Genomic DNA, 11,776 nt, shown 5'->3' on the forward strand with positions numbered 1-11,776 from the left:
TATTGTGGCACAATCAATGTAGCAATAGCATTTGCTGCAACATTTACTTCTTGGTTTCACGCTTCTACAGACTTCGTCAACTTGGGTATCCTACAAATGTTTTGGACTGCAATTCCCATCAGTGCCAGCCAGGAGTTGTAGTCCAGAACACCTGGAGGCAGTTTTTGAAATTCACATTTTGCACCTGGCTATCGGCCTCTTGTGACCGAGTGAGGTGCCAGGGGGCTAGGGTGGCGTCTGATACCTCCACTATTTGGAGGTGCATGCCTAGGGATCCTTTTCACACACTAATAACACATCCTGAAGAATTCTATCCGTTATATTTTATCTGCACAATCAAAATGGATTTCAGGAACCAAAATGCTTTTCCTGTGCAGCCTGAAGAAGAGCGGTGAACAATATTATAGTTCATTGTTGTCGCTTGTCTTCACTTACCCCCACCCCACTGCCCTGCTTACAGTTGTGAATAATATTCTGACGTCATGAACGGTCCATGTCACCATTAAGAAAAAGAAGTTGAAACAGGCCAATATATATGTGGGCTGTCCCTGGATCAAGTGACTTTTTTTTTTAGTTCTCAGTTCAACCAGATGCTACAACTACAGATGAAACTACAAGGGCTCCCTGGTTAAATTTCATGCAGGCCCAGATCCTGTAGTGCAATGCTTTCGCCTGAAGCTGTTTGCTTTGCTGGCTCCCTTGTCTTTCCACTTCCAGCGCTGCCTTAAAATTGTGCAATTGGTTGGTGAGCTGGGGGGGGGGGAAGGCAGCTGGATCAGATGCCAGTTATCTGTTTCCAATGCAAAATTGACACATGAAGGTCAACCCGTATGGATTCAGCGGCAGTAATGAAAGCAGCCCCACTAAATTAAAGCAGTCCACATCGCTCAACCATCACGCACCATACATTTAAAGCCAATGACTTGCCCTGAATAATCACGGGAACTGTAGTTTACCTCTCGTGGAACTATAAGTCCCAGCACCCTTAAACTAAACTACAGTTCCCTGCCTGCAAATTGCCTAGGGACGTATATGTCCAATTCACAAATCAATAAACAATGGCAACAGCACAAGCCGCAACCAGCATTGCCAATGGTCAGGGGTGATGGGAGTTAAGCACATATATATATATAAAGGACTGGGAACCTGCGGCCTTGCAAATGTTGCTGGACTACAGTTCCCATCACCCCTGACCCTGGCTTGGACTGAAGGCAGCATCCCATGGTTTGCATAATTTTCAGCTCCAATGCACCCCTGCACACAAGGAGGGTAGTGATGAGCTTCAGAAAAAGAGGCTGAGGGACAATGGCAACACTCCTGGTGGAATCCAATATAACACTCACCCCATCATTTCAACAGCACAAAGATTTCAATAATAATAATAATAATAATATTTCCCCAGCCACTCTGGGCGGCTTTCAACAGAAAAATAAAACACAATAATCTATTAAACATTAAAAGCCTCCCTGAACAGGGCTGCCTTCAGATGTCTTCTAAAAGTCTGGTAGTTGTTTTCCTCTTTGACATCTGTTGGGAGGGTGTTCCACAGGGCAGGCGCCACCACCGAGAAGGCCCTTCTCAGGGGAAATTTCAAGATTTCCCCCAACCCTCTCTCATACTCCAAAGAGGTCTAACAAGCCTCCTGGGCACAGGCAGAAATCTAACAGGTGAGGGTTGTTGTTGTTTTTTGTTTTCAGCATGCAGGTACAATGACAGGGGAATAAAACTAAAAGCAGCTTCTTCAGCCAGGCCCCCAGAGAGAAGCGAGCTTTAAAAGCAAAGGTTTCAAAAGAGGACAAAGATTTAAAGACACACATATGATTTCAGGATCAAGGAATCAAATGTTAATCAGTCCCGGACCAGCTGCTGGGTTAATATTAAGCCAGCAGAGCAATAAAGGGAGACAGGAGACAAGACCCTTGGAAATCTCCGCAGGCCACAGCCCTCCTCCCGAGGTCACACCCCTCCATGGTCCTCTCCCAGTATTTCTGCCAGGCTGGAATGTGTCTTCCAAGTCTGATAATACTACTTTTTTATGTAGACGGAGAACAGAGACAGGGTGCAGGAGCACATGCAGCTCTCCTGCTGTAGAAAGGTGGCACCCACATTCGCTGCTCTGGCCACTTTTGCCTTCTTCCTTGCACAGCACTGAGGCATGGCTTGCCAAAGGCTAAAAGGAGCATAATGGCTCCCTTTGTACGATGGCTCCACCGGGTACCAATCTATATCCGGGCATCGTTCAAAGTGTTGGTTATGATCTATTCTCTTGGTCCCACCACCCTCATGAGGATGCTTGGTGAGGACGCAGGACAGGGCCTTCTCGGTGGTGGCAGCTCCCAGACTTCCTCCCTAGAGAAGCTCCACTCGCTCCCTCCTTGCTGTCCTACCACCTTCCACCTTCACGTTCCAATGGGCTGCTGGGAACAGACTGCTTTTAAAGAAAGGGTTGCTGCCGTGCTGATTTATTGCAGTTATCCCTATGCTTTTAAGGTATTTTATCTATGCATGATAATAGTAAAAATAAAATGGTGCCCAGAATGGAATGCGACCCTCAGGGTGGAAACCCCCTGGAGCAGGGGTAAAATCATAGAATTGTAGGGTTGGAAGGGACCACGATGGTCATCTAGTCTAGGGGTGGCCAACTCCCAAGTGACTGCGATCTACTCACAGAGTTAAAAACGGGCAGTGATCTATCCCCCTTTTTTTGGGGGGGGGGTTTCAAGGCAAAGTTGTTGAACTTTTTTAGGAAAGAAAGCCCTGTTTTTTTGGGTTTCAGGTGAAAGTTGTTGAGCTCTTTTTTAGGGAGGAAAAAGCCCCGTTTTGGGGGGGTGCAGGGAGAAAATGTTGAGCTTTTTTTAGCTGAGCCGAAATTGTTGAGCATCTATGGGGGGAGCCAGTGATCTACCTGTGATCTACCATGGGTGTCTAGTGATCTACCCGTAGAGCAAGATCTACCTGTTGGATTTGCCTGATTTCTAGTCTAACCCTCTGCAATGCAGAAATCTCTTGTTTGACCCTGAAATTAAAGAATCTCGCAGCTCAATTGGTTAGAGTATGGCGCTGATAATGCCAAGGTTGCAGGTTCGATTCCTGCTCTGGCTGGGGCTGATCTGAGTCGCCAGCCCAACAGCAGCTGGAGAGCGCCACGGGAGGCTAGCCCTGCCCTGGAGGAAAAGGCCGCCCTCGGGTTCGATTTACAGTCCCATGAAGCCACCAGCTTGCAGAGGCTCAACAGCGCGCCGAGTCTGACCCGTGCCTGGATGGGAGACCACCTGGGAACTGGGCATAGGACACTCCTTTGGCCTCCAGGCGATGGGAGGAAGGCGGGCGATTTTTAAAAAAAAAAGTTAAAACGAACGGCAACTCCATGCAAGGAGGGAAGCGAAGGGAAATGGCACGTTGGTGGCTTTGGGGCAGTCTGCGTGGGAGGGCTCCCTCCCTCCAAGCACGAGACTCTTCATCTCACGGACGGTCGTGGGTTCGAGTCCTCCCCTGCTGGGAAAAAAAGAGCAGCTGCTCCTCGCAGTCCCTTCCATGAACCTGGTGAAATCTACGCCAAGTGGCACAAAAGTCCCGAGGAACTCAGCGTGGCGGACGACTCCTGTCCGGACGCGCGCAGCAAACCCGGCAGCCTTCATCCTAAGGGGATCTGCTGGCCCCTCTTGGAGAAGTGGGGCGCCAAACACCTCCTCCCCCCCTCCACTTACAGCCCCATCGGCCAGCAAGGACCGAGTCCAGGTGCGCCCTAGCAGGCCCCGAGAGCGATGCATACACACACGCTTTCAGCGGGCGGCTTCTTCCTTCCTTCCCGCTGCCCGCCTCCCCGCGCGCAAACCCCGGCCCTCCCCAAAGCCCCGAGGGGGCGGCGGCGACCTACTCGGAAACGGCCTTGCCGCTGATGATCTCGGCGGGAGGCATGGCGACACCTCGGGCGAATGCAGCTCCTGCGCTCAGTGAAGCCCCGATGGTGCCTGCCGGGGGGTCAAAAGAGGCCCGGGCACGCCCTCCCCACCCCTCTGCACGAGCCAACCACGTGGCCGCGAAACTTTTTCCTCTTTTCCCCCCCGCAAGCCCAGGCCGGTCGACCCCGGCCGATCCCCTCCCGCGCCCTCCCCTCTTCGCCAGGGGCGGAGGCAGGAGGAGGAGGAGGAGGAGGAGGAGGAGGAGGAGGAGGAGGAGGAGGAGGAGGAGGAGGGAGCCAGCGGATCTCCAACGCGACTGGCCGCCTCTTCCTCCGGCGCGCCCGCCCCCTCGAGGCCCCCGATCCGCCCCTTTGTGCGCGATCCAAGGTGCGTCGGTTCCCCCGAGCGAGTGCAACCGTCTCCCTCCGCCTCCTCCTGGGTGGCTCGCTGCCTTTCGATCTGGACGAAGAGATCTCACGGGGTGGAAAGAAGGGTGGTGGTTGTGTCGGACCCCCTGACTGCTGCAGGCTCACCCAGCCCCGATCCTGTGCGCGTTTACTGTGCTGGGGGGTAAATCCTGCTTTGCCCCCATGGGACCGCCGCTCCAAGGGCTCCCCGTGACTTTTGGAGCTGCCGCCTTCAAAAACTCAGGCTGCGCCGTCTGAGCGCTGGGACAGTTAAGGCATTTTTATTTAGACTCCCATATTCCCCCCAAAAGCCACAAGCTAGTTTAGCTGTGGGAAAACTCTGTCCCTTCTTCAGATTGTATGCTGGCACCCGTCTTGTCTCTAGAGGCAATGGAGTGCGCCTCCGGGGGTGAAGTAAAAAGCATTAGAAGCACCCACGTGACCTCTCCAGGACACAAATCTGGGCAGTGTGTCTGGAGGTCCTGGGCTGCCCAGACGATAAGACCTGTGGGGTGCAACGGTGGCCCCAGAAAATAATTAGTTGCCCTGGCATCTGTGGGGCAAACTGCACTTGGACTAAGCACATTACTTAGGTTCTCCATCCCTGTAGAAGGAAGATTTTTTAAATAAATAAAAATATTGTTTTATTGGGGTGTTCAGGAGGGTGTGGGGGACACACCGTGGTCCTTCTGAGGTAGTTTGTCCACCTTTGATCCCCACCTTGCACTCAGCTCTCACCTGGGGCTCCTAGAAGCTGTCAGTCTGCAAAAGTGGACACACCCCAGGAACAGCTTCAACTGGCCGGCTAAACCAGGTGAGGGTGGCCGATGGGTCACAACCCTCGGTGAGTTAGGAACTTTCCCTGCGTGCAAAGACAGGCTCTAGTGGATTGAGCAGATGAGACAAATCGTGGGTCCAATGGTTAAGATTTGGTTTTCTGAATGTGCTGTAGAAGGTAGCCCATCTAGGAGAAGGAAACCTCTGATCCTAAGTCGCCACTGCCTTACGGTATATCTTCAGGAGAAGAAACTGCTAAGGCATAAACCCGACACATATGCGGAGTGGAGTCCCTAAGGTAGTTGGATTGGTGCCTTATATGCCTCCTTCCGCCAACTCCTGCAGCCAAAGTTTTATCGATTGTTCTTTGACACTCGGCTCCTTTGAGAGGAAAGGTGGAAGATAAATTTAATAAATAAAATAAGGTCCTCCTAATAATGTTAAAAAAACAAACGGGAAATGATATATACTGTATATAATGAATTGAAAAGGATGTTTAAAATAACGTTTGTAAAACAAAACAAAACAAAAAACCAGAAGCTTTTCTTTTGGGAACTATAGGGACAGAACTACCTAAATTGTATAGAATCTTATTCATGTATGCTGCTACAGTGGCAAGAATGTTACTTGTCCCAAAATGGAAAGAAGCAGAAGTCCCAGCAAAGGAAGAATGGATACAAAAACTTACAGAATATGCAGAAATGGCAAAACTTACTGGAAAAATAAGAAATCAAGATAACAAACTCTTTATAAAAGAATGGGAATGGTTTGTTGAATGTTTATTGAAACAGATAAATTGTAAACAGATAAGAACATTGGCAGGATTGTTGTAATAACCTGCAGTTTCATAAGAGTATATATTTAAAGTAGATGAAAAAATGAACAAATTAAGTTAATTAGGATATACAGAATATATTGGAAATAAATTTAAGGAACTGCAGAAAGGGGGAAGACATTATTTGAAGTGTGAAATTATCGAAATCTATAAAACCCCAAAATCATAAATAAAATTTACAAACAAACAAACAAATAGTTCTGGTTACAGGTAGGTAGCCGTGTTGGTCTGGGTCGAAGTAAAATAAAAAAATTCCTTCAGTAGCACCTTAAAGACCAACTAAGTTTTTATTTTGGTATGAGCTTTCGTGTGAAGAAGTGTGCATGCACACGAAAGCTCATACCATAATAAAAACTTAGTTGGTCTTTAAGGTGCTACTGAAGGAATTTTTTTATTAAACAAACAAATAGTGTGCTTAATGTAACTGTGTAGTTTGGCCATCAATCTTTCTTCAAAACCCTGGCCAGGTTACAAACCAGAAAGTCAGCCCTCTAACTGGGGCTACGACCTCTCTTTTTACATTTCAGGCAGGTCTCCTGTTTGAAGAGTTAGCTGGCAGGGAGAAACTATGGAGTGAAGCTTTTTGCAGCTAGATAAATGCAAAAACAGAAAGTTTGAATCTTTTGAAATCCGGCTTTGACACAGAAACGCAACTTTAGGATTATCCTGTCCTTCCCCTTTCTCTCATATTATCTCACCTTCAGTCCAGTGTTTTACCAATCCTGTTTCGGAAATTGGAATGTTTGTGAACATTCTGTGTCACTGTAGTGGCTCAGTAGGAGGGCCTGAAGCTCTGAAGAGCAGCTGTCAGTCAGTGCATAGATAGTGATGAGCCAGCTGCACCTGTGATCTGATTTGGTATAAGAAAGCTTCATTTGCTCCTATGACCAGCTCTCTCCTTGCTACCATTTCAGCAGACTCTAAAACACATTCTTATTCGCAGTTGCATTTATTGAAGGCATTTTGCGAAAGGCAGGGGCTTCTATTTTCTATTTTTATTGGGCTGGCAGATGAAATTGAATTGGAAGTAATAAGGTGTTTATCACTGCTGCTGTCATTATTAGTGTACTGCTTGGTATTTTATGTGGTTTTAAATTGTTTTTATATGTTGTAAGCCGTGATGGGGAGATAGTATATTTTGAAAGGACACGTATAAAATAGAATAATATCAATACCCTTGCCTTTCAGCTCCTTCCAGATTCAGGACACAAAAATACAGTAAAGATAGTGAGGTTAAAGACAAATACATGAATTGCATCATTAAAATAGCAGCACCAGAGAGGCATAAAACAACTGGTTCCATTCTTAAAAAATAATTTGCAGCGGTTTAAACACAGTCAGGATTTAAAAAAAATGCCAATACAGGGCTGACTTCAGAAAAATCTGCTTAATTTTGCCTGGGTAATGCCTGCTATAAATATACATAGGAGATGTCAAAGCTCAGTATCGGGGGTGGGGGGACACATATATTCCAATATTTTATTTATTATTGCATGTGTTATTGCTTCTTTGGGGAACTCAACACGGCATATGTGGTTCTCCCTCTCCCTGTTTAACCCCCACAACAACCCTGTGAGGGAGGCTTAGGCTAAGAGGCTGTTACAGGGCCAGGGTCACCTAGTCAGCTTTGTGGCTAAATTGGGGATTTGGCTGAGTGTCCTAATCCGGCACTATAACCCAGTGGTTCCCTACCCTACCCTACCCTACCCTACCCTACCCTACCCTACCCTACCCTACCCTACAAACAGCATTATTCAGAATAGCCATTTGCACGACCCACGGAGGAAGACAATAGTTGGCCTACCTCGTGGGGATGTTGTGAAGGTTGCCAAGATAACAAAGTGTTTGAGCGCTTTGGAAAAGTTCTGTATAAATTCTAAGTGGCGTTATTAGTGATCGATGCCAATGAAGTACTTTGCCACAACTCCATTCCTGCCCATCTCTTTCCTGCTGCCCGCACCCTTTGCCTTAAATTATCTTTACACAACCACATGCGGCTGGTACGTGTAATTATTTTACTGATGAGAACCTGGGGTCGAGAGAAGAAAGAGATCTATTAATATCGAAAGCATTTTAGCTTGAGGAGATTCGGAACAATCCCAGAGATGGCCTCAATAGGCCCCTCGTTTGAGGTTATCTTGACTCCTCTCCAGGGCGAGGAATGATTCAGAAGGAACAAATGAGTTTACAAATTGACATTTCACACCGCAGCCATAGCAATAATGCTTAGTGTACTTGGGAGAGCTGTCTCGATGCTTCTGCAGCATTTTGCCAGCTGATTAACCACGACTGGGCGGGGAGCTGGCATCCAGCCTCCTTCATCTGAAGGACAGCCACAATATTTGAGTAATCGGAAATTTTCGGAGGAAACGGGGGCCCGTGAGGAAGATGGTCTTAGAACAAAACAGGAATAATGAGTAGCCAACCGTAGGTACCAGAGGTAAAGTAGATTCGTGCTAGCTTTGTAGCCAGGGTGGGGCAAATGAGTGCCCCCCACCACCACATCACACTCTGAGGCAGGAATCCCCAAACTTCGGCCTTCCAGATGTTTTGGACTACAATTCCCATCATCCCTGACCACTGGTCCTGTTAGCTAGAGATCATGGGAGTTGTAGGCCAAAACATCTGGAGGGCCGCAGTTTGGGGATGCCTGCTCTGAGCTGTGCTTTATATCTTCCCTGGATTTTTTTTTTTGGGGGGGGGGAACTGCCTTTTCAGTTAGTGACTTAGCAGACAGCTTCTAGTTAAATAATGGCAGCTTGCTTTCAGAACACAAGCAATTTAAGAACAGGACCCTCTGAAAAATCCAGCGAATGAGACAGGGCAAGTGTGCAATAAGAATCTCACCAGAAAGAGCCTCCCCACCACCCCCCCCAAGTCTGCTCGTTCGAGACTTTCCCGGACTGCGGGTGGATTTTCCATCAACGCAATCGCCCTGTAGTTACTTAAGCGATAGTTAAATATTAAAACTTCATATTAGGAGCTAGAGTTAGACTTCAACCCCTCAGACTTCCCTTTGCTGTGCTTCGGGTAATTTTTTTGGGGGGGGTGGGGGTGGGGAGTTACTCAAATCTTGAATGTTGATCACAAGAAAGCAATGTGAGTAAAATATGAGTAAAAAAACAACCCACGTGTATACAGTGCAACAAATAAATGGTGATCAGATTTGCGCTTCTGTTTGGGAAATATGTGAAGAGCTAGCTGGATTTAAACCACTTCATTTTGTTGGGCCTTTTTTTCTCTTGCTGATTTAAGTCTGGTACCTGTTGAAGTGTGCTGCATTTGTGCACACTTAACCACAATCCAACCTGCCGTACAGGATGTTGATGCTTTTTTAGCTGATGCAGCAGCTAAAAAAGCCAATGCAATTCTGGGCTGCATCAATAGAAGTATAGCATCTAGATCAAGGGAAGTAATAGTACCACTGTATTCTGCTCTGGTCAGACCCCACCTGGAGTACTGTGTCCAGTTCTGGGCACCACAGTTCAAGAAGGATACTGACAAGCTGGAACGTGTCCAGTAGAGGGCAACGAAAATGATCAAAGGCCTGGAAAGGATGCCTTATGAGGAACGGCTTAGGGAGCTGGGTATGTTTAGCCTGGAGAAGAGAAGATTAAAGGGTGATATGATAGCCATGTTCAAATATATGAAAGGATGTCACATAGAGGAGGGAGAAAGGTTGTTTTCTGCTGCTCCAGAGAAGCGGACACGGAGCAATGGATTCAAACTACAAGAAAGAAGACTCCACCTAAACATTAGGAAGAACTTCCTGACAGTAAGAGCTGTTTGGCAGTGGAATTTGCTACCAAGGAGTGTGGTGGAGTCTCCTTCTTTGGAGGTCTTTAAGCAGAGGCTTGACAGGCATATGTCAAGAATGCTTTGATGGTGTTTCCTGCTTGGCAGGGGGTTGGACTGGATGGCCCTTGTGGTCTCTTCCAATTCTATGATTCTATGTTTGGGGGCTTGTCCAGATTTCTGAGGGGTGCCCCTTCAGTGCTGCCCCCTTCCCTGGTGTCTTAAGATCCAGGAATACGGTGCCTGTGGCTTTCACTGGTGCAGACCAGAGTCAGGAATCAATCCAGCCCCACCAGGCCTTGCACTGGCTTCTCATGCTATCTTCACTGGTGTCCTAGAGAAAAGTACTGTGCCCACCCCTCCCCAAGACCCTCTCCTTCATCCTGATTGGGCTCTGCAACCCTGTTTTAGGACTAGTAGACTCCGCTATCTGGAATAGCCCATTGAGGCATAAAGCCAGCTCGTGTTTCTTCTGTAACACTGGTGCATTTATCTGAGAGAAGTCACGCTACTTCCTTTCCTTTCTCGATTTGGCATCCAGGATTGCGAGAGGTCACAAGACAAGGGAACTCCCTATAGAATCTGGGTAATACAGGCTGGACACACAGCGCTCTTCAGATCATACCCAGGGTGCAGAGTGCTTGTGTGGTTTTCACCAGCTGCACAAATTTATTTCTTCCTATTTTTCTTTTCTGCTTAGTGAGTTTAGTCAGCATGAATCTGGCTGGAGCCCCTTCATTTAAAGCACAGCAGCTAGGGTGAAAACCTTCTCAGGGACTGATGTCGCTCATGGCTGATTCCTGTTCAAATACAACCTGGAGAGGTCTTCAATATCTAGTTCACGGGATTGTCTTAGCAGGGTGCTGCATTGACATCCTCTTTGACAAAAATGTTTTCATGTGGTTCAACCGTTTCCAAAGTCAGCATGAGGCTGCTGAATACCAAATTGGAGCTGGCCCCAAGGGATTTACCCTGCGAGAGCAGGTTTTAAATGACAACTTCTGATATTTCCTGTTCCCTGGCAAAGCGAGTGTCGTGGCATCTGAGGAATTCTCACCCTGTGGTCTTCAGTGTTGTAAGATGCAAAGCCCATCTAAGATAGCTTATTTGTGCAGGAGGAACTGGTTGATTCTCATGTTCCTAATACTCAATGAGATGACTCTGGGGCAGTCTCTCTCCTGTTCAGCTAGAGGAAACCAAGAACCGCAAGGCCTGGACCGTTCCAGCACCTTGCGTGTATTCTCTAGTTCAAGAACTGAAACTCAGCTGCGGCAGAGCTTGGAGGCAGCCCTGTTGAGTAAACGGTCAGTAAAGAGGAGTCAAGGTTGGCATGGACCAGAGAGATTTTTATCAGCGATGCACTTGGCACAGAGACGTCACAGCAGGCTACTGAGTAACTTATGTTTCTAGAAGGATGCTTAGAAGCAATTGCACCACACTCTACCCAGAAAAACTCCAAATTCTGCCATCATTGCTAGCATCAAGTAGACATGGAAATTCCTCTGGCCTGGATAGAGGGTACTGACTGCAGGACAACCCTAAAACCCTATAGCAGGCATCCCCAAACTTCGGCCCTCCAGATGTTTTGGACTACAATTCCCATCTTCCCCAACCATATGTCGTATGTAAAATTCTTTCAGTAGCACCTTAAAGACCAACTAAGTTTTTATTTTGGCATGAGCTTTCGTGTGCATGCACACTTCGTCAGAAAGCTCATACCAAAATAAAAACTTAGTTGGTCTTTAAGGTGCTACTGAAGGAATTTTTTTATTTTGTTTCGACTCAGACCAACACGGCTACCTACCTGTAACTAGAATTACCGTATGTAAGTTACATACTTTTGCCACTGAGGTCATAGAGACAAATGTGTAGGTTCTGGCAGAAGGCGAATTGCAGCAGAACAGAAACATCGCTGCATGCAACGAGTGCTGGGGAGAATGCCTTCTTATACCCCCATAATCACATGGGCACCAAAGGGCAATGTCATCGTTTCACAAAGTACTGTAGCACTATTACATCTTGATGCTGGGACTCGGTTCCACCAACACACAATTTTGTGT

At 47.3% G+C, this 11,776-nt stretch overlaps 1 protein-coding gene across 2 annotated transcripts in view; it reads right to left on the reverse strand.

Moving 5' to 3' along the window:
* The window catches only part of MTHFD1 (methylenetetrahydrofolate dehydrogenase, cyclohydrolase and formyltetrahydrofolate synthetase 1), a 63,834-nt gene extending 59,742 nt beyond the window's left edge, over positions 1 to 4,092 (reverse strand). The window contains exon 1 of one of the 2 annotated variants that reach the window (XM_035104499.3): positions 3,878 to 4,092. In XM_035104499.3, coding sequence (XP_034960390.1) covers positions 3,878 to 3,918 — 41 coding nt within the window. In that variant the 5' untranslated portion in view covers positions 3,919 to 4,092. Of the gene's footprint in view, positions 1 to 3,707; positions 3,731 to 3,877 lie in introns of those variants that run through there. The other variant, XM_035104508.3, reaches the window with a different exon arrangement.
* Positions 4,093 to 11,776: the final 7,684 nt, after the last annotated feature.

This window comes from Zootoca vivipara, chromosome 1, assembly GCF_965207765.1.
Source record: "Zootoca vivipara chromosome 1, rZooViv2.hap1.1, whole genome shotgun sequence".
Lineage (NCBI taxonomy): Eukaryota > Metazoa > Chordata > Lepidosauria > Squamata > Lacertidae > Zootoca > Zootoca vivipara.